This window comes from Protopterus annectens, chromosome 4.part1, assembly GCF_019279795.1.
Source record: "Protopterus annectens isolate FY-2018-M chromosome 4.part1, PAN1.0, whole genome shotgun sequence".
NCBI lineage: Eukaryota > Metazoa > Chordata > Ceratodontiformes > Protopteridae > Protopterus > Protopterus annectens.
This window is the reverse complement of record NC_056734.1, coordinates 812,041,183-812,065,035: the sequence shown is the minus strand read 5'-3', so window position 1 is coordinate 812,065,035 and position 23,853 is coordinate 812,041,183. Positions and strand designations below refer to the sequence as shown.

Genomic DNA, 23,853 nt, shown 5'->3' with positions numbered 1-23,853 from the left:
TGATTTTTATGAGCTATGATATAGAATTGGAATTGCCTAGACATGGTAAGGCCTTGCTGTGTCTAATAGTGATGGCTGGGAAAAAAGCAATTGCTAGAAAATAGAAATCAAAAAATGTAAACCAACTATACTGGAAGTAGTGAATATAGTAACTGTAGATCAATAAGTGTATATATATCTTTAAGAAGCTATTCAAGGGCTTGCACAAGTGTATAAATACTGAGCACATGCAGGCCTGACTGCCATTTTGTAGTTGGCTGTTGATGTAAGCATGTATGTATGTAAGCTCTGTTTAACTAGTTTGTTCATATTTTAAAGATGCTGCTATCCATCCTAATATTTTTGTATGTAATAAAGCATCTGAATGAAACCTCAATCCTTCTTGTTTATATATTAGAGATGAACGAATGACAGTAACAGAGATAAAACAACTGGAATTGAGATCTTTAGAAAAAGGTAGGAGCAAACTACATTGGAAAAAATGGGAATTGTGGGAACAGTACATACAGGGGAAGAATGAGGTTTAAAAGGCGGCAGGATTTAAATGAGCTATACAGTGTTTGAATTGGAAAGATTGGGTAGATTATAAGTGATGCATAATGTTTGCAGCTGGGAGTGTGTCAGAATGGTTTGTGATGTAAAATGCTTGCAACTAGGAGTGTGTAGGTGTGGTTTATTTTCATTTATATAAATGTATGATTGTCCATGTAGTAAGTGATGTTTTAATAAAGATATGTCTTGTTTAAGAAAGGCAGGAACTGAAAATTTGTGTAGTATTGCTTAGGTTACATGATATTTAACAGTATATGTGTTAAGTATATTTTGTTTATGTTAATATAGTTTCATTACTTTTATATGAATGTAAATTTGCCTATGTCACAAGTGATAATTCAGTAAAGGTGCTTGAGAAAAAAAAAGACAATACTTAGTCATATGGTACATAAGCAAGCAGGAAGTCATAGTGTTGCCTTCCCTGCAGACTAGCAGTGCAGTTGTAGGAGGTGGCACAGCGCTGATCCCAGTGATCCAGTAGATTCCCAGACAGGACAACATCTTGACAAATAAGCTTAGCAGGTCATTTTCAGACACCAGTGAATTGAGACGTTTTTCTGGATTTGGCCTACAAATGGACAATGCCAGAAATAGACCTTTCTGTTTCTCCAGAAAACAAACCACTCTGGAAGTTCTGCACCAGGAGCTCAGAGAATGTTTCCTGGATGACAGATGTCTCCTTTCCTTGGATATGCTTATTTTTGTGCTTTGTCATCCTATCCAGGGTATTACAGAAGGTCAGTGTGAGCAGAAGGAGGATGGTCTTAATGTCGCCTTACTGGCCCAGGAAGGAGTGGTCCTCCCTCTTTCTGATCCTTGCCAAGGAGAAACCCCAGGTGCTGCCTCGACATGTAAAGCTTCTGTCCTAGAGCAGGAGATGTGTCACACATCTCAGTCTAAGGACCATAAAACTGACAGGTTGGATGATCCAGTGCTACTCAACACTAGGCACGTTTTCTGAGGACTTCTTACACATATTGCGGGAGGCCAGGAGAAAGAGCATCAGGATATTGTGTAGTGAAGTGGCAAAAGATCTCCTACTGGTGCCCAAATAGAGGAATGCAGCCAAGTCAACAACTGTTGTAGTTCTTGTCTTTTTGTCAGATATTTTAAGGCAGTCTTGTTTTCTGTGTCAGAGAAATATTGATCTCCTCTGAAAAAGCTCTTAATAAGGAAAATGAAAACAGTTTGCTTATTGACTGAACAGAGAGGTTGGAATTTTTTGTGGATGAAAAATGCACAGTGGCATTTAAACCCTATGTTAAAAGTACAGCAGTCAATAATTTTCTTATGGCCGATAGTATGCATGCTCCTCATTTGTTGGCATCGTTGCCATATGGAGAATACTTACAGACAGCTAATAATACTTCGGAGAAGGACAATTCAGCAAGATCAGGGATAAACTTTTGGAGAGGGGATATAAAGAGGCAGGCTTAATGATCACAGAAAACAAAGAATTTGAATTCAGCAAGGTCAGGGATAAACTTTTGGAGAGGGGATATAAAGAGGCAGCCTTAATGATCGCAGAAAACAAAGTTAAAAAAGGTTAGGGCTCACACACAACGCTATATTGGAAAGAAATGTAAGGTATAGTAACACGGCTCATTCTGGGAAAGAGAATGAAGGACAGGAACCCATGTTTTTTGTGAATAAATACTCTCCGTTTTCGGAGACACTGAGAGGTCTGATGAATAGGTTTTGGCCCATCGTTCTTGACGATGAGAGGTTTTGAAGAAATTTTCCTCACAGGGTTACGTTTTCATATAGTAGATCGAAAAATTTGAAAGAATTATTAACAATGGGAAAGTTAGATAGAGAACATGTTAGAAGGGGTAGTTTTCCCTGTGGGAAATGCATTGCAGGCGAGAAAATTAAAAACATAGATGGGACCAATATCAATGGAAAAACATACAAGGCCAGAGACTATTATAACTGTGAATCAGGGGGAGTCATTTATATTATTGGGTGCGACTGCAACAGGGTCATATGGGATATAGGTCAAACGAAAAGAGCAATGAGGAAAAGAATTATGGAACATTTGGGTGACATCAGGAGAGGAAGGATTGAAAGTCCTGTTGTGGAGCACTTCATTAGAGCACGTGAAGGCTCAAAAAGATACTTTTTTAGTGTGTTGGCTAAGCCCAAACAGTCAAAAGGGGTTGAGTTATCCAGCAATTTATCTCTGTTGGAAACTAAATGTATTATTAATTTTAAAACTCTTCATCCTAGAGGGCTAAATATAGACCTAGATTTGAATATTAGGACATAAAGGAATGTATTAATATTTGTTCATAATTGATATGAAATAATTTTGGGGAGTTTATATTCATGGTCATATAGTTCTGTTGTGCGTACTATGAGTTGGAAATATGCAAATATATATATATATATATACATGACATATATACTGGTGTTATTTATCTGATGAAATCTGGTTAATGTTGAATCTGAGTCTGAATATTGGAGTGGCCTTAGGTCAACTGGTGCCCTAGGCAAAAGGGCTCCACATCGCCCCCCACCACACCATCTGGTGCCCCCATCCTAGTCTACCTACACCAAATAAATACTGGAAAAGTGCCCCTACTAGAGCGGCGCCCTAGGCGGCCGCCTAGTTGGCCTATGCCTAAGGCCGGCCATATATAATTATATTTTATATATATAGTTTCTCTCTAAAATTAATATTTTTTATATCAAGTTTTGCACATGAAATTAGTATAATTCATAATAGAAAATGTATTTAAAATAAAAACATGCATTCTAGTATGTTTAATTGAATAATTGATGTTAATTAAATGTAAATGGATGTAATTAATTGAATGATGTTATAGTATATAAGAAATGGCTGCTGGGTGTAACGTTTATTCCTTAAAGGTGTAAGCCGAGGTACCGGATACACCAGTAAAGAATTTTTTATACGTTCTGGAGTGGTGTGTGTTTTTTTTTTAACAGAGAGGGTATACAGCCTCAGCAAGTTCCCATTGAGTATTTTTTTCCTTGTTGACTAGATTTTGAGACATTTGACAGAACTCTTTGAAAATGGACTCTGCTGTTCCTCCATTAAAACACAGTTAGGAACAAGCTATGTAATAAAACAAAACAAAACAAAAAAAAAAAGTAAAATGAAAGGGTTTTAGCAGGGGGGCAAGTCCCCCTGCACCCCCCCCCCCCCACTACTTAAATATACCAACTCCAAGATCACGCGACAATGTAAGGAATGGGAAATTTCCCATTTCTGCACTGTAGTGCACTGAAGTGCGATCTCGGAGTTGGTATATTTATGTAGTGTGGGGGGTGCAGAGGGGCTTGCCCCACTGCTAAAACCCTTTCATTTTACTTTTTTTTATTTTTATTTTGTTTTATTAGATATTCAAAATTTAGTAGTTTGCAAAGTATGGAAGGCATTCCTGTGGGGTGCCTTCTACTAGAAAAATAAGTTATGTACCTACCATAACGTTCCATGTTAGTTGTCTTCTTCTCGCCTTCTTTCTTGCTGGTTGGGTTCGGAGCCGATCCTCAGCTCCGACTCGGCCATCTTCAAAAGGTCGAGAGCTGTTTACTGGCTCAAGGCTACCCCATATCCCATGATGCCTGGCGCTAGTAACCCAGATCTCATTTGAGAAAGCTATTCCAGACATACTAAGGAAGAACTCTGCCCTAGAAGCCCCTTGGGCCTAACTGTGAAGTTCTCTAAGCAGAAAAGGACAACCAGAGAAGGTACAGCCAATGAAATCTGAAAGGGGAGCTCCTCTCAATCCACTAGGATAGGGGGATAGAAGGTGGGACGCGAGAAGAAGACAACTAACATGGAACGTTATGGTAGGTACATAACGTCTTTATGTTAAGTTGTCTATCTTGCCTTCATTCTTGGTGGTTGGGACAGCGTCCCTAGCACCTACTATCCTGGGTGGCTCATTGGAACAGACTCTTCAGAACAGTGGAGCCAATTTCAGCTCTGTTTTTGGAAACCATGTCTAGTTTATAATGAGAAATGAAAGTATGTGGGTTAGCCCACGTAGCCGCTGCACAGATGGAATCCATGGGCAACCTAGATTGGAAGACCACTGAGGTGGCCAGTGCCCTAATAGAGTGGCCTTTTGGTTTGATAGATAGTTTGTTTCTCAGCTGGTAAATGAAAGAAATAATGTGAGACAACCACGTAGATAATGTTACCTTTGAGACTGGAAGGCCCTGTCTGCCCTCAGCATAGGAAAGGAAGAGTTGGTCCGACTTCCTGATGTTCTTTGTCCTATACAAATAAAAACGCAGTTGTCTGTGGACATCTAACTGGTGCAATTTTTATTCTGCCTTATTGGTGTGATTAGGAAAGAACACGGGAAGGTCTATGGATTGATTTAAATTATTTTGTGAACAAACCTTAGGAAGGGGGGAAGGATTGGTCCTTAGAGCAACCCTATCGTTATGAAAAACGAAGTATGGGGGACGAATGCATAAAGCCTGAAGCTCTGAAGCACGTCTGGCAGAAGTAATGGCTACCAGAAAAAGAGTCTTCCAGGATAAAAACTTTATGGAGCAAGATGCTGCAGGTTCAAAAGGTGGCAAGATTAGGGAAGCTAGCACCAAATTTAGATCCCACGGAGGTGGTGGGTCCCTGATTGGGGGCCTAAGCAGAGTGGTTCTTTTGAGGAAGGCTTTACACAGCTTATGAGACATAATGTTGTTAGAAGACAACCCAATGTGAAAATTCGAAATGCCAGCTAACTGAAATCCGATTGTAGCAGAAGCGGAACCAGAATGAAAGAGTTCCGCTAAAAATTCCAAAATCTCGTGCTCAGGGGCTGAAAAGAGATCTATGTTCTTAGCCTCTGCCCAGCAAGAAAAACGTTTCCACTTGCCAGCATAGGTTTTCCTAGTTGTGGATTTGTGCGATGAGATAATAATTTCCCGCACAGATGAGGAAATATTACGAAGCCTGGCTAAGGTTGGAAGTGGAGCAACCAAGCTGTGAGCTGGAGTGTTTGAAGGGAACGATGCAGTCTGCCCGATTGATGAATCAGTAGATCTGGAATAGGATCCTCATGGAGGAGCTAACAACTGAATTCAGAGTCGCCAGTTGGGAGGCCACCTTAGCTTGAGCCCCCTCAGCTGATGGGTCTTGGAGGGTATCTCCAAGCTCTTTTAGGAGATCCCTCTGAAGGCGGGTGAAATGGCACAAATAATTCAGGGACCTCATGGAGGAGGTCGCTGAGGTAAACATTTGCTTCCCAGATCTGTCCATAGTTCTAGACTCCTTGTTAGGGGGATGGACAGATGAGGAAGTTTCTGCCAACTCCTCCTTTGTGGCTGCTGCTGCTACCACCATGGCATCAACAGGTACGCCCTTAGTCAAAAACTGTTTGTCCTGAGGTGCAGTTATAAATTTAGCAGGTCTTCTGGGGGTTGGTTCCACTGTGTCTGGAGCTGACCACGCCTTCCGAGCCACCACAGACATAAGTGGGTCGAAAGGCGGAGACACCCAGGAGGTGGAATATCGGGAAACAAAGGCGTCCAGGAATATTGACTCATCCTCGTAAGGGGCTAGGGTATTCCAGTTCCCCCTCTGCCTAAGCATTTCCAAAATGTCTGAAAAGGAGACATCTTCAGAGGGGGATCTCGGGGACCCTTCCGAATCCTCTAAGTCAGTATCTGATGTGACAGACTTAGGGGAGCCCACGTGCTTCCTCTTGCACTTCCTCTTGCGAGGTGGCTCCTCTGAGTGATCAGGGGGAGGCTTCGGAAGAGGAAGAAACACCCAATGGGGTGCCCTGGAGCGATGGTTCCCCACGCTTAGGGTCTACAAGAGGGGCAGAGGCAGACGCAGGCACCATAGGAGGAGGAGCCGATGGGGTTGACCGTGGGACTGACTCGGGGGCCAGTACACTCCTCATGACCTCGAAGGCGCCCCCACCTGGACGTAGAGAAGGCTCCGGTTCGGAAGAAGCCAGAATTCCTCTCCGCACTGAGGGGGACAGCTCTGAGGCCGAAGCTCCAAGGGGGAGAATGGGGTCGGACAAGGGTCCGATGCCACTCACCCCCTCGGAGCCGACGAGGGAGCCCCGGCGCCCAGATCCCTCCAAGGACAGTGCCATGGAAGGGATCGGAGCTGACGACGGAGCTGACTGTTCCATGAGTCGAACCCCAACGAACTCCAGCTCCGAGCTCAAGAGAGGAGTCGGTGGAGGAATCTCTGCAGAAGTGGACGGAGCCGACACCTGATGAGGGGGGGCTGGACAACATTTTCGCTAGGGCCTGCGATTTCAGCAGCCTGCTGACCACTCTCTCCAAATCCTGATCTGAAAGTCTAGAGGACCGGGATGAGTGAGAGGACCTATGACTGTGCTCCGATTGGAGCAGAGGTGACCTTGGAGCCGAGCGTATCGACTCCAAGGAAGGAGACCTAGATCTCTTTTGACTCACAGACGGCTCTGAAAAACTTGCTGGAGCTGATAGGGAGGGAGGCACCTCGGCTCCGGTCAGAGCCGAGGTGGATGGTGGAGTTTCACCCAGCAACAGCTCAGAACTGGGAGCCGAATATTTAGGTGGCTTGGAGGATTTCACCGGCTGAGCCTTGGCCGGTGAATCCTGGGGCTTGAGCAAACCCCGAAGGATTAACTTATTTTTGCGCTACTGCAGGACTCTTGGGCTGAAAGCATGACAAACCGAACAAGAGTCCTGCAGGTGCACATCGCCCAGACAATAGACACAAGAAGTGTGACCATCTGTCAGAGACATCTGACAGCATGAGTCACACTTCTTGAATCCGGACACTTTAGTATCCTTGGACATGTTAGCGCTCACACACCAAGGTTAAACACTCACACACACACACACACACACACACACACACACACACACACACACACACACACACACACACACACACAAGAAATAAAACAAGTTAGCAGGTATAACTATTTAAACAAAATAAACTATACAGCTAACGTACACTAAAAACCTAAGTAAAGTCTACAACTACAGACACTACCTAAAAACTTTTTTTTTAAACTAGAAAAAGACTAAAAAGAGGGTTAGCCTCTAATTTAAACAGCTACCACAAAAAGGGAAGAGAGGGGGAGGGGGTGGGGAAAACTCTCTAAGTAAAACGAGTTTTTAAGAAAAAAACAGAAGGGATAGATACTATTCAAAGAATCTAACTAGGGGAAATAGTACAATTAAGGTACACTATTAAGGGATACATTCTAGTGAAATTAGAAAATACAAAAAGTATACAAGCCTGAGCCAGTAAGACAGCCTCGCAGTCTGAAGCGGCAAACGAGATCTGGGTTACTAGCGCCAGGCATCATGGGATATGGGGTAGCCTCGAGCCAGTAAACAGCTCTCAAGCTTTTGAAGATGGCCGAGTCGGAGCTGAGGATCATCTCCAAACTCAACCGGCAAGAATGAAGGCGAGATAGACAACTTAACATCATTATTTCTAGTGTTTGTGGCATAAGCCTGATGACTTTCAGAGCTACAAGCTCTGAGGATATCCCCAACACTTGACAGTTCTTAACAGCACAGTAGCTCTAAACAGCATTTTTTCTTGCTAAAAGTGGCAACAGAAACTAATTTAAACCAGTCCATATGAAACTAATGTATGTTTTTTCTAGCTAGCAAAACAAAATGGAGTACATCCTGCATTGCATGGATGTCCACAAGATACTAAGATTCTACATCAACAGGACTAGACTTTAGAAAAACATATCAGCTCTTTCTGTTCTTTGCATCACAATGGAATGGTCTCTGGGTTTCCAAAGGCTCACTGTCAAGGTGTATTTTACAGTGTATTAACATTTTTTTTTTCTAAAACCTAGTGGGCTATGACCTGCCATCTTGTCATATCCCAGGGCTCCTCAAACCATGGCAGTTGCCTCGCTGGCCATATTTCTCAGAAATGTCTCATTTTATAACATTTGCACAGCAGCAGTGTGGTAGAGCTTAAACACATTTACCAAAGATTGGCAAACTAGCTGTTGCTTCCAGGGCACATTCTTCCTTTTGGGCTGCTATGGTCAAGGGTCAGATGTAGCTGCCCTAAAGGTTACCATGATGGACTACTTGTCAGATGTGACAGCTGAGTACTTACCCCAATCGTAAATCTGGAAGAAGTACATCCAAGTTCAGTAATACATCCCCCTTTGATGGCCATGGGCATTGTCTCCTTTTTTTTCCCTTCAGACAAGCAGCAGACACTGGTTATCACCTCTTTTTCTCTCCTGTCATCCTAACCAGGTTTACTTGTATTGCATATTTTCAGGATGCCAGAGAAGCAGAACATGAAGAATTGCAGAGGTAGTAGTCCAAGCAGCATCATGGGGCTAGGGGTAGGGGGCAGTAATTGTCTTGAATTTCTAGGTGTTGAGTGATCCTTAACACCTGCTTTTGCTGGTGATGGACTCTCATTTTTCAAATCTAATGTGATTTTAAGTACATACTTTTCATTTCTAGTTCCTGAGAAGCAGTACATACTTTTCATTTCTAGTTCCTGAGAAACAGTACATACTTTTCATTTCTAGTTCCTGAGAAGCAGTGTTGTGCTCAGAGCAGTTATTATTTTCAGAAAAACTGGAGTTTCTCTTTGCTGTTCAGTAGATGAAGGCCTATTTCTTTCACAGATAAAAAGACCAGGCAAAATCTGTGTGTATCAGCTAAGTTTCATATAAAACAAAAAAAACACTAGCTTCCTGTGCTTTTAGCACAGGTACAGTATAATGTGTGTTGCATATACCATGCAGATTAGTACATGTAATACTTTTTTTGTCTGAGTACTGCCTTTCCATTCCTGGCAGCTGTTGGTCCCTCTTCCTAGTCAGGTTCATTAACTTGTTCATTCCTCTGTTGCACCTCCCACATTAGCCTACGAGAAGATTGCAAAGTATCTTTTACATTGCCTGTACTACACATGATGATTAGTGCTAAAGGCAGCAACCTACCAGTGGAAGAGTTCACATTCAGGCTGTTGCAGGTGGTGGTAATTTTTCTATTGTCCTTATGTTTCTCACATTAGCACTACCTAAGCAGGGCATACAGTTATAAATCCATAAGAACATACATGCTGCTGCATGTGCACCCAAATCTGGCAACAGTGCTTGAGCAGTTATTGCCAGGGCTGAGTACATACTGTGATCTGTAATGCCACCATGACATTCCCTGCCTCCCCTAGGATTCAGTACTGCAGTGGATCAGAATGCGTTCATTCTCAAGAGATGGACAAGCCAGTGCTGGACATTTACTTCTACACTCCCTAGCTGTTTTTTCCAGCATCCAGACTGATGGTCAGCCTGAGTCAGTGTCGATGCTTAATCTGTCTACATCTTGAAACCTCCTTAGTATAAATCATATTAATCAGACCAGTAGCCAGGGAAATTTCAAATTTGCTATGGTTAAATTTCTCTATAATCCTAAAAAGTAAATCACTCTAGGAAGTAAAGGTGGAATGATTTTAGCAAATATTTTATTACATTTAATCTAACTCCTCCCAAGATACTTGAGAGTCCCATAGTATAAGCAGATATTCAAGTCATACAGCTTGTTAGCAAAAAAAAAAAAAAAATGTGTGCACGTAAATAGTGAACATCAAGTAAGACAGCAATAGTGGGAGAAATAACTGTAGCTTAAAAAGTGTTTATAATTGCAACAAAGCTTTGTTGCATTAAAAAAAATCAGATAGTATTCTTTGAACAACATGAACAATGGACAAGATAGTATACAATTTTTTTTTTTTTAATTTGTATAAGGTAGTGGCCATTGAATGCCTTTTAAGATGATTTGTTTCGATTTTTTTTAAAGTTAAAACCATTTCACTGTACAAGCTGACGAGGTGGGGAGGGTAGTATGTGTGACGCCTGTGCACTGGCCCAGCAATCAAGAAGCCTCAATCCTCACCACTAACACCAATGAGGGGCATTCACATTGGGAAGGATAACAAATAACACACACACTAAAGTACACTTTCCCTTAAGAGCACAGAGAGATCACAGTCAGTCTGGGGCTGGTTTCTCCCTTTTTCTCCAGACCCCCAATAAGACTCCCCACTGGCAAAGCTATAGGGTCCAGATCTCAGCCTAGTTGTCAAGCTAAATCCTCCAGCACCCTCTTTGTCCAACCAGTGCTTCGTGCCCCTGCCCAAGTAGCTGTCACACACACACACTTTGAGGTACGAGTTCTATACAAACACACAGACAGTCCTGGGGAAGGCTGGCACAGGTTCTCTAGCTATGCCCCTTCTGCCCAGACTATACGGTAGTACCACTTGCCACCAACCACTAATATCAGCCACTAATAAGGCCCTTATCAAAGGGTGTCCTATTATTACTGTGCAATATTATTATCCAAATGGTAAGTGTGACGAACAGCATGGCTTATTTGGAGTGGTTTGGACAGTATCACTGTATACATGCAATGTACGCTAGAACTTAAATTATATCTACATAAAACAACCACAGTTGAAAGGTTTCAAAATATTTAATAATAAGAACACAAGACAATACTTCTTACTACACAGTGCTGGTCGAGTTCAGAGATCACAGAGAAATGCTTAAAATAATACAGTAGAAAAGTTCTGCTATCAGTACAGAAAACAAGTAGTCTGATCTTTCTATTTCCTAGCTATTTCTAAGAGAAACACTAAAGTCTAAGATCCTACTTACATACAGAGATCAGGCAGAGTGCTGGTGAGTTGGATGTTCTCAAGACAAATGCAAAATGCCCTGATTCTCTCTCTCTCTGTCCTTAAATTAATAACACAGTACCACTGACCCATTTCAGATTACATCATTCTCTGTTTCCCAGGCTAACAGAAACTCAAAAGTGTAACAGCCCTTTTGATTTTGCAGCTGGTCAGGAAGCCAGAGGAATAAAAGACATTATACATGTAAATTTTAGCCATTAACTCTGGTCTCAAAACAATAGGAAGAATTCCTTCATTCAGACATCTCGGCTCCGAGTTTTGAGCTCAAACAATTATACAATGCTTAACTTATCAGCTTTCCTCCAGCAGAGTGCAATGTGGTTACATTTTTGAAGTTCAACATTTACCATAATTTTCTTATAAGAGAACAAGCATGTGGTTTACATTAATATTTGCAAATGACAGAATTATCAACAAAATCCTATCTAGCTAGGCTGGCAGCCTTCACATGTCTTCATAGTATGCATCATGTACTGACGCAATAAATGTCGTACAAGGAGATTTCTGCCCACATGACTGTGTTATCTTCAAAGCACATGGGTGCTGAACACCCAGAAATATATTGTAATGAAATACTATAGTTATAAGTTCATGCCAAAGCAGCACAGCAGTTGTAGACACTGTTTTACAGTGCTTGGTTCTGCAGTTCATTGCTTAGCTGAAGTACCTTCTCTGCAATGTCTGTATCTACTCAATCTGCTTTTTTGAGTTTTCACAGGGTCCTGCAATATACTCCCATCTCTGAAAGATGTGCCGTAGATGAATTAGTGATCCTGTAAGTTGTATGTAGATGTTTGCCATACAGGTGTTTTTGTATATGGACCCTCAGTGGATTGGGGCCCTGTTTTATATGAGCTGCTCAGCCTTGTACCTGTTGAATGCTGGAGTAAGCTCTGGCCTCTGACACTGCATTGGATTAAGTGGGTAATTGGAAAATAAATGAATGACTGAATATTCTTTCACTCATTTTGTTATGAGGGTATAAGGCTGTATGTGTCACAAATATTTTACGTTTATGAACCGTGGCATAAAGTTGTACTTGTGCTGGCCTATGCATGTGGCTAGATGAAGTAAAGCAAAGGTTTTACTGCGGATTATTTTTGGTTGTATTTATTTACAAGACTAGATTGATCTGCTAAGACCTTGTTCAGATGTAATTGACATATGTTGCAAAGTTCCTAACATTTTTGTTTATTATTTTTAGCCCAAGCAGTAAGTTCACCTATCACTGCACAAACCAGTGTGGGTGTCGCCTCAACAGTTCATCTCAATCCCATGCAGCTGATGACTGTAGATGCTTCACATGCTCGTCACATCCAGGGTATTCAGCCAGCATCTGTTGGCACCCAGAGTATTCAGCCAGCACCAATCGGTGCACAGGCCATGCAACCAGCAGCACTTGGAACACAGACCATGCAGACAGCAACACTTAGTGCTCAAGGAATGCAGATGGCAACGCTTAGTGCTCAGGGTATGCAGGCTGCTCAAGTAGGAACTTCCAGTCTCCACACTGCCACATCCATTAGCACACAGAATATCCAGCCAAGTCCAGTGAATTCGCAGCAACCACAGGTGGATCCCAAGACCTCAGGTAACGTCATATTTTACAGATAAAATGTTACTCCTGTCACGTTATAGTAATAAGATACAACTTGTGCTGTCCAGTCAAAAAAAAAGAGGAATTAGTGAATAGTATCTGCAGTATATTTTTACCCAAGTCTTTTCTAACAAAATGTAATAATTTAGACAAAGTTCTAGAACTGGAATAACTAAACTAGTCATAAAATTAATTTTTTTAACTGATTAGAAATTTTTAACCATACAGCAGGTTTAATTCTTTTACAGTGTTGAACTATATGTGCTCCAAACCTGCCTTTGTAGTGCAGGTAAGAGGTGTGCAGGAGTTGTGGACCAACTTTGCAGACGTTCTTCGTGTTTCACTGTTGCAGTCATCACATTTGGGTTATCTGCTTGCAGTAGCCCCAGTCAGCCTGATTATCAATGTCTTGAGTCCTGCATCAGTTGCTGTCTCATCTTCCATGACGTCAGGTAGTCGGGGGTATAAAGCATGCAGCCAACGCCATTACATCAGTCTTTCATGCCGTGCGGTGCCCGAAGCAGAAGCAGTTCACAAGTGCCGGTCGGCCGACTCCTGAAATTTTTGTTTTCGAGTTTCAGAAATGAAGTCTTCAACTAAAGATAAGTACCCCGTTGGGGAAACTTTTTCTTGCTCTAATCCGAAGTCAGTAAAAGTCAGTAATTGTATTTCTTGTGGAAAGCAAATACCTCATAAAGATTTCCATTCGTACTGTATTCCTTGCCTAGGCCCTGACCACAACGTACGTCTATGTCGGTTTTCTGTCTTATTTAAGCAACAAACTATTCATCGCCGGTATGTTTATGCTTCTAAATATTTTGGTACTCTGTTCAATTATCCAGATATATCTTCAGTAAGCCATCCGACTACTGACATTCCGAAAAAACACAAAGGTAAAGACAGAGACAGGCCGCCTAGGTCCAAAGCTGCTGACGGCGGTTCTCCTAAGCCAGTTGCCAGTTTGCCGGTACTCAGTGAGGTGCTTTCCCAGCCCGTTACCCCCTACTTCAGATTCGCAGGCCTCTACTGAGACCCATTCGGAGTCCGGTATACCGCGAGATACTTCAACTGTGGAATGTCTCTACCTTGGATGGATCCGGAGCCGCTATGCAGGCACCGGCTTCTGAGGGTGTATTCAGGCCTACTGATTTGCATATTAAACTGATGCCATCTTCTTCTTCAAGGCCTAAAGCTCAAACCATGCCTAGAAAACCGACACCCAGACCGCATGGTCAGGCCTCTATGCCTAAAAAACAAATGATAAGAATGGCTGAAGATCTTATTACTTTAATCAGGGGAAGCCAACCTTCCCCCTCTAACAGACCTAGGACTGAATTTGCTTATGATAATTCTGAACAGGATTCTGAAATTTCTGTTTCCTCTGATGACCAGGACTTACCCTTATCTACCTATGAGGATTCTGATGCAGAGGACTCTATTCCCTCTGCTTCCCCCCCCCCCCCAGAGGATTTCTCTTTTGGTGAAACCTTGCATACTCTTAGGGAGCATTTTCTTTGGGAAAGCCAGGATTATTCTGATTCTAAAAAGAGGCTTAGGGATTTCTTACTCCTGCCCCAGCACAGGCCTTTAGCTATTCCCTCCTGTACTAGACATTGTTGATGATGCCTTTTCGGAATCTACCTTGGCCCCTGACTCTTTACCTCCTGCTCCCAGAAAACCTGATCGATATTACAGGGATCCTGACTCTCACAATTTTCTTTTTAAAAATCCTACTGTGGATCCTGAGACCATTTCACAGGGACCCAAGGGCATTAAGGCTAGTACTGCCAAAAATCGTACCCCCTCTGATAGAGACTCCAGGGCGCTGAATAGATGGGGTAAGAAGGTGTACACTTCTGCAACCTTGGCCATTAGGGCCTTTAACTGCCAGTTTCATATGTTAAAGTATCAGCAGCGTATTATTGGATTGCTTAAACAGAAAATGATGTTGATTCCTGATTGTGCTGAAAATAAGGATTTACAGGATTTAATGCATTCTGCTGAACAGGTTGGAAAACATACCTTGCAATGTGGTTTTGGTTGACTAGAAGCATCTTGCAGGGCTGCTGTCACTGGGTCTGTACTTAGAAGGCATGCTTGGCTTAAGGAGCAATCCTTGCCAGATCATGTTAAAGCTAAATTACTGGATGCTCCCTTAAATCTGGACCGCCTGTTTGGCAGCAAGGTAGAAGAAGTTCTTAAAAAGATGGAGGAAAAAGCTAAATCTATGCAAACTGTTAAAGATTTACTACAAGTACAGCCTTCAAGATTTAGTAGGCATTGGCCCTCCAAGAATTGGTCCTTTCCTGCCTCTTCCAGGTCTTAGTCCAAACCCAGATCCAGCAGAACACCCAGGCTTCATTCTCAGGGTGCGCACAGGTCTAAGCAGTGGGGGGTTCCCACTTCCAAATCAGGAAGTAGTAAGACTCCCCCTTATGTTAAACTGTCTCAATGACTTAACTTTAAAACTTCCAAGCACTTCTCAACTGACTGCTCCTTTAGGGGGAAAGATTTCTCTGCAGGCAAAGAACTGGGAGCTCATTACCCAGGACAAATGGGTTTTAAATATAGTTTCCCAAGGATACAGATTTCACTTCCATACTGCGGTGGTGGTGCTGCGGTAGCATTGTCGCCTCACAGTTAGATGTTGCCCGTTCGATTCTCAGAGCGTCTTCTGTGTGGCAACATGTGTGAATGGGCGTTCCTTCGTTGAAGGTTGTGCGTTATGCCCTGCAAGCCAGTACGTAAAAATCTACTGCCAATCATTAGCGGACCGGAGTTCCGCTGTGGCGATCCCTAACCGGGAAAAGCCGAAAGAAGATGTTACCAACCCCAAATAGTTGGCCAGATCTACCCCCAAATCAGTAGGCAGAGGATCTACCCCCAAATCAGTAGGCAGAGGCTCAAAAGCAAGTACTCTCTCTCTTAAGCATAAAGGCTATTCAAACTGTACCAGAAGAGGAAAAAGGGACAAGGTTTCTACTCAAGACTTTTCCTGGTACCCAGAAAAGACAACTCATGGCATCCTATCCTGGACCTGTTTGTCTTAAACACCTTTTTGGTGATTCCAAAATTCAAGATGCTAACTCTTCACCAGTTGCTTCTTATGCTAGACAAAGATGCCTGGTTGGTAGCACTCAATTTAAAGGAAGCCTACCAGCACATTCCAATCAAAGAATCTTGTAGAAGATACCTACGCTTCAAAGCAGGCAAGATGCACTGTCAGTTTTCTGCACTGCTCTTTGGCTTATCTGCTGTGCCCAGGGTATTCACAAAGTGCCTAGCTTCAGTCATTGCATTTTGCAGGCAAAGATATATCCAAATATACCCATACCTGGCCGATTGTCTAATTCAGGCAGAAAGCCAGGACATCCTTTTTAATCATCTGGCATTTGTACGAAAGGAAGTTTGGCTACAAAGCTGGACGAAAAGCATTTTGAATAAATTTGAGTGCTTCACGTATAGTCACGTTTAGTCCTTCGTGTTTCAGTTGCCTTTACGTTTTTATTTGTACAAAAGGTGCTAACTTGTCTGGGATACACCATAAACAAAACAAAATCACATTTGGTCCCCTGTCATCAAATTATATTCCTGGGAGCAAGCTTGAACACAACTTCCCAGATGGCTTTCCTCACGCCAGAAAAACAAATTCACTTGACAACTTGCTTCAAACTAATGGCCACAAATACCCTGCTATCTGCAAGGCAAATAATGCAAGCCTTGGGGTTCATGGCCTCCTGCATTCTACTAATTCCATATGCAAGACTGCATATGAGGAAACTACAATGGTATCTAAAAAGCCTATGGTGCCAACATTCTCAGGATCTAGAAGCAATGATTCCCATCATACCTTGCCTATGGTTAGAGTTCCTTTGGTGGGCAGAGGCCTGCCACCACAACAAGGGACTACCATTCGCTCTACCCCCTGCTTCCCAAACCCTAACAACAGACACATCAGACTGTGCATGGCGGGCTCACCTGGCAGGGAAGTGCATTCAGGGCAAATGGAACCCAAGTCAAATGCATCTGCATATCAATCAAAATGAAATGTTAGCTGTACAGAATGCTCTGACAGCCTTTAAGGACCACATTCTTCCAGGACAATTAATGGTAAAGACGGACAACACCACTGTTATGTGGTACATAAACGAGCAGGGGGGTACCCATGCTTATCCCCTCTGCAGACTAGCCATGGCTCTGTGGAACACAGCCTTGAGCTACCAAGTACATCTACTGGCTCAATTCCTGCCAGGAAAACTAAATGCACTGGCAGACGAGCTAAGCAGAAATCTCATGGACCTACACGAGTGGAAACTGGAACCAAAGACTTTCAGCATGTTGATAAACAAATGGGGGCACACAAATATAGACGTGTTTGCCTTCCCCCAGAACTACCAATTGGACAAATTCTGCACAAGGACTCCCCACAAACAAGCTTGGAAAGTGGATGCTCTGTCCTTCAGCTGGAAAAATCCATCAGTTTATGCCTTTCCTCCTCTGCCTCTCCTCTCCAAAGTACTACTAAAGATCAAATGGGACAAATCAGGGATGGTATTGATTGCACCAGACTGGCCACGCCAGCACTGGTACCCCCTCTTGCGCAGTGTGTCACTGCTGGATCCATGTTACTTGCCTCAGACCCCTACCCTGTTGAGAACCAGATTCTGCACCCTCAGCTTCAAACCCTAAACCTGGCAGCCTGACCAATTACCTAATCTCTCTGTTACCAAGTGTTAGATGTCATTTTGGAGGCAAGGAGGCCTAGTACTAGAAAATCTTATGCTGAAAAATGGAAAAGATTCTGTGCCTGGATCCAAACTCAAGAGATGGGCACAGCAGCGCCCAGTTTACCTCAGATTCTTCATTACTTAACTGAGATGCTTCACAAGGGCCTGTCTTTTTCCTCCATCAAAATACACGCCTCAGCCATTTCAGCTCATTATAACACAGAACCACCCCTCTTCTCTCATGCACTGCTCAAGCACTTCCTCAGAGGGCCAAAAGCTTAAGACCACCCAGGAGAGTCCCTTCTCCAGCCTGGGACCTTAACTTTGCATTGGAAAAACTCACTCTCCCTCCTTTAGAGCCCACTGCATGTGCAGATTTAAAATTCCTTTCTTGGAAAACAGCCTTCCTTTTAGCAATCACTTCAGCAAGAAGGGTATCTGAATTACAGGCCCTTATGGCAGTGGAGCATTTCATCATCTTTCATGCGGACAGGGTGTCCCTCAGGACCAATCCCTCCTTCATGCCCAAGGTGGTATCAAGTGTGGCTCTTAATCAGTCCATTTGTTTGCCAACCTTCTTTTCTAATCCACAGAACAAGGGGGAATGGATACTGCACTCCTTAGATGTGCACAGACAACTTAGATTTTACTTGGACAGGACTAAACCTCAAAGGAAATCTGAACAGCTGTTGGTGGCATTTGCTGCAGGGGCAGAGGGGAAAGCTATTTCAAAACAAACCATTTCTAAATGGATAGGCCATTGCATTCATTTCTGCTGTAAGCACCATGGAAAACCTATCCCACAGGGGATTAGACCCCATTCAACCGGGGCTACATCTACCTCTACAGCCTTTCTCAGAGGTGTCCCTACCAGGGACATCCTAGAAGCTGCTACCTTGAGTTCTGTACATACTTTCACTAAGCATTACCATTTGCCAATTTTCTTTAAGTCCAGAGCTGGCTTTGCCACTGCAGTCTTGCAGGGCCTAATAGCTGTTCCTAATGCTATCTAAATTCCTCCTCCCATCCTTAGCTTTGGGAATCTACCCAAATGTGATGACTGCAACATTGAAACACGAAGAACATAGTACAGTTGTGTACACTTACCATAAATGTAGATGTTCGAGTGTATTCACTGTTGCAGTCCTGGTTACCCTCCCTCCAGCCCCCTGACTTCTCTTGGCTATACTTCTACTCTCCTTTACTATGCTTAAAATCTTTTTGGTGTATTTGCTTTTTGTTGAAGATATTCCCTTGTGTATATATATTTAATTGCTTCCCACTAGGAGGGCACCTGATATCTGGGGCAAGAAAAACTGATGTAATGGCGTCGGCTGCATGCTTTATACCCCTGAATACCTGACGTCATCGAAGATGAAACAGCAACCGACGCAGGACCCAAGATTTTAATAATCAGGCCAACTGAGGGCTACTGCAAGCAGATAACCCAAATGTGATGACTGCAACAGTGAATACACTCGAACAGCTACATTTATGGTAAGTATACACAACTGTATTTTTCCCAGAACAGACCTTTAATCAATTTTAGCCATGTCTGGAATATGATTTGGAAATTCAGTTGTGGAGCATTACTGATGTTTCTTGCAAACATGTAGGACAGTGAAGCTCAGTGTTTTTCTTATTTTGTAGATTCCAGTCTCCGCGTAGTAGTATAGTATTTGTATAGAAATTTTCTTTTTTGGGGGGGGGGGGGTCTGCTGGACTTGTCCTAATGGTTGCTCTATCTGTGCCCAACTGACCCACTCATTCTCCTTATGTGCAATAGCCAGGCCTTCTCAGGTTTGGTGCTACAACTCTCCAGCCAATTTATTCCCAGACCAAGTCATCTTAGCCCATCTGTTCCTGCAGGAGGTAATGGAGGAGCCCTAGGGAGGTGGCAGATACTGGATCCTAAAGGAGTTTTCCCCACCTAAACCCTCTTCTTGGGCAGCCTTTTGACTTTCAGTGGCTACTGTAGCTGGGAGGAGTTGTGTGGTCTTCCCCACTTATATTTGCCCTGATTCAGCAGTGTATGTTTTGCAAGCAGCACAAGCATTCCTGCCCTTTTGCAGAGGATCATCTATTAGTTCATCAGTAGATATGCCGGTGCATCGGAACTGTACACTTCCTTTTCTCCAGAATGAGCGAGCTGGTCCTGGCCACCCAAGCTTATCCTCTCCTGCCTTATCCCTTAGGCATGCATATCAATTATCATACATGGGCCACCTGAGTCAGCCTGGGATTCATCCATCTATGCCATTGGGCTGGATGTATCTGCCGACATCAGGGATAAAGTATTCAAAATGTTATTATGATGCACTTAAATTCCCGATCGCTGTTTTCTCTGAGAAATCACTTCCACTGCAGTTAGTGTGTGTCTGTGTCTGTGTGTGTGTCTGTGTGTCTGTCTGTGTCTGTGTGTCTGTCTGTGTGTGTGTGTCTGTCTGTGTGTGTGTGTCTGTCTGTGTGTGTGTGTCTGTCTGTGTGTGTGTGTCTGTCTGTGTGTGTGTGTGTGTGTGTGTGTGTGTGTGTGCATTGGCAGGGATTCCTTTGGTTTTTGGAACGTCTTCCTTAAGTATTTATATGACTGCAGAAGTGGTATACATAAGTTTATGGTGGAGGAGTGGGAGGGGCTTTGCACCCACTTAGGGGTGTAAACACTCCTCTAAAAACTCTTAATATTTTTTTTCAATTGTACTGAGATTCCACAGAGTTGAATTCAGCAAGTTGAGTCCTCATCACATTAAAAGGCAGTGTTTTATATTGAAAGTGTTTTGAATCCCAGTCTTCCTTCCACATGTATACACATGCAGACACGCACACAGGCACACATACAAAATACAGTCTGCTACTTTAAGTCTTTGTTTGAGATGACTTGTTTTGAGGCAATAAAAGTATTTCCTGTTTCTTGGTGATCTGTGTGCAAAAGGGACTTTCTCAATAGAACAGGCCTAAACACTGCACTGGCAATGATTTCTCTGGGACAACAGTAATCTAGGAGTTGGACTGTACCATAAGGAACTTTGGCCACTTTATATCTTAGATGTTCCTAACAAAAATCATGGGTCTAAAAAACTTGAATTACCAGGAGAGGCTGGAGGCACTGTCCTTGTGTTCCGTGTGCTTAGGTGTGATCTGTGCCTTTCTTTTCAGGTCACTAGGCAGTCCAAGACCTCATATCTCCACAAATCAAGCAGTCCTGCTAGCACTGGGACCCGAGATTTGAACCTGCTTTAGCAAGTAAACCATGATGCAGAGACGGATCATTAAGTTAGTACCTGTTCTCTGAAACAAACTTCCACTCCAGATTAAGCAATCTGAAACACTCTTTTAAAAAGTCATTTAGATGATTGGATATGTATTCACAAATCCACCCAGCCATGCTTGGTCTATTGCTTCTTGAAAAATGAGGTAAGGTCTAAGTGTTGGGTACTGGCACTGTCAAGGTGTAATGGCCAGCCACAAAGTCCAGCTGCTTTGTATATTCTGTGATTCATTAGATGTTTTTCGTGTTTCACTGTTGCAGTCATCGCATTTGGGTTATCCCTGCCAGGGTAGCCCTTGGCCAGCCAGAATACCAGAGACTTAGTATTTCTGCATCGTTTGCTGTCGCTTGAGGACTGACGTCAGGTTGTCAGCAGTATAAAGTAAGGCAGCCGATGCAATTACATCAGTCTTTCTTGCCATGGAGCCTGAAGCAGAAGCAGTTCGTATGAGTGCCGGTTGGCTGCTAGCTGAGTTTCATCTCCAAATTGAAGTCTTCTAAAGCTAAGTACCCCATTGGTGATCCTTTTTTTCTTGCACTAACCAATGTCAGAAAAAGTTAATAATTGTCTCGCCTCTGGAAAGCAAATACCACACCGAGACTTTTACCACTCTTACTGCGTTCACTTGTTTAGGCCCAGACCATGACGTCCCCCATTGGCACTTCTGTGCTTTGTTCAACGCCAGAACTGTCCATTGTCGGGCCCTTATTGTAGCCAGATATTTTCGTTTACATTCCTCGAATACCTATATGGCTTCGGTAAGCCATCCGACAGCAGATCTTCCAAAAAAAACCTAAAGATAAAGACAGAGACAGACCGCACAGGTCCAAACCTACCAGTGACGTTTCCGTTAAGCTAGTCGTCAGTCCTCCGGTACTCAGTGAGGTGCTTTTGCAGCCCTTGATGCTCGCTTCAGTTGATTCATAGGCCGCTACCGAGACCCTATCGGAGTATGCCGCAAAACCCTTCTTTGACTAAGGATCCTGCTGTCGTCTCTACTTTGGATGGATCCGGAGCCGCTGAGCAGGCACCAGCTTGCGAGGAAGTCCTTCGCACTACCGAATCTTGACACAAACCGGCATCTTCTTTCGCGACTACCGTTCTTTCAAAAACGACCAAGTGTCTTAGGCCGTGGGTTCAAACCACACCCAAGAAACCGACAACCCACTCTCAGGCACCTGCTATCTTGCCTCAGTCTCAAATGCTTAAAATAGCGGAAGACCTTATCATGCTGATCAGGGAAAGCCAAGCTACCCCAACAAAAAGGAAAAGAGATCTGTCCCCTGTAGTTTTGTCTGAAAAAGTCAGATGAATCTGATGCATCTCACTATGAAGACATACAACCCCTCTCCACTTATGACGATTCTGATGCAGAGGACTCCATTCCTTCAGCCTCTCCCCCAGAGGATTTTTCCTTTGGGGAAATCCTGCATACTTTAAGGGAGTATTTCCAATGGGAGAGTCAGGACTAACCTCAGTCTAAAAAGAGACTCGGGTAATTCCTAGAGCTTCCGCAACACAGACCCTTGGCCATCCCCCCAGTCCTGGATGTGGATGATGTTTTCCTTGAATCCAACTTGACTCCTGACATCCTACCTCCTGCTCCCAGAAAACCAGACAGGTACTATAGAAACCCTGACTCGCACAAATATCCAACGGCTGAGCTTGAGGTCATTTCTCATGGGCCAAAAGGGATTAAAGCAACCTCTGCTAAGAATCCCATCCTGTCAGACAGGAATGCCCGAGCATTGGACAGATGAGGTAAAAAAGTATACACCTCTGCTACTCCTGCTATTAGGGCAGTAAATTTTTCATTTCCATATGCTGACATTTCAGCAACATACCTTGGAACTCCTTAAACAAAAAATGTCTTCCTTTCCTGCTTGGGCAGAATCTAAAGATTTACAACACACTTTGCACTGTGGTTTTGACGCCCTAGAAGCTTCTTGCAGGGCAGCAGTCACTGGATCTGTCATTAGTAGACATGCATGGCTTAAGGAACAACCCCTGCCAGACCATGTCAAATCTAAATTGTTGAATGCCCCCTTGCACAAAGATAACTTATTTGGCACTAAGGCAGAAGAGGTCTTAAAAAAGATGGAAGAAAAAGCAAAATCTGTGCAAACAGTTAAGGATTTCTTACAGGTCCAGCCCCCTAGATTCAGCAGGTATTGTCCCTCTAAGCACTGGTCCTTTCCTGCTCCAAGTAAATCGGCCCAGCCTAGGCCCCATGGAAACAGACCCCCCCCCAGGCAGCAGTCCCAGGGAATGCAGAGATCAAAGCAGTGCACTACCTCCACTTCAAAACCAGTGAGTTCTAAGCAACCCCCTTATGGTAAGAACTCCACAATGACTCACCTCCTCCACCCCCCCTCTATCCACCTTCACTTACCCCTAGGATGAAAACTCTCCTTTCACAAAAGTACCTGGGCCACCATTACCAAGGATCAATGGGTTCTGAACATTGTGTCTCAGGGATAAAAATTTTCCTTCCACACCCTTCCAACCCCAAAAGGGTTCCCAGATCTACCACCAAATCAGTGGGCAGAGGCTCAAAAGCAAATCCTTTCCCTGCTCTCTGTGAGAGCAGTAGAGCACGTTCCTGCAGAACAGATTGGCCAAGGCTTCTACTCCAGACTTTTTCTGGTGCTCAGAAAAGAGGGCACCTGGCGCCCCATCAGCGATCTATCCATTCTAAACACCTTCCTGGTGATCCCAAAATTCAAAATGCTCACCATCCAGCAGCTGCTACCCATGCTCTCCAAGGACGCTTGGCTAGCCACCCTAGATCTGAAAGAGGCCTACCTCCACATTCCCATCAGGGAATCATGCAGGAATTATCTCCGCTTCAGGGCAGGATCTCAACACTTTCAGTTCTCTGCACTTCCCTTTGGCTTATCTACTGCTACCAGAGTTTTCACAAAATGTTTGGCTCTGGCCAGTGCCTTATGCAGACAAAGAAATATTCAAATTTACCCATACTAAGACGACTGCCTTATTCAGGCAGACAGCCAGGAAAAGCTG

General features: G+C 43.4%; 1 protein-coding gene across 1 annotated transcript in view; it reads left to right on the top strand.

Moving 5' to 3' along the window:
- Nucleotides 1-23,853, top strand: part of SAP130 (Sin3A associated protein 130) — a 547,137-nt gene that overhangs the window by 284,395 nt on the left and 238,889 nt on the right. The window contains exon 13 of the mRNA XM_044070859.1: nucleotides 12,444-12,830. Within this exon, the coding sequence (XP_043926794.1) occupies nucleotides 12,444-12,830 (387 nt within the window). The remainder of the gene's footprint in view (nucleotides 1-12,443; nucleotides 12,831-23,853) is intronic.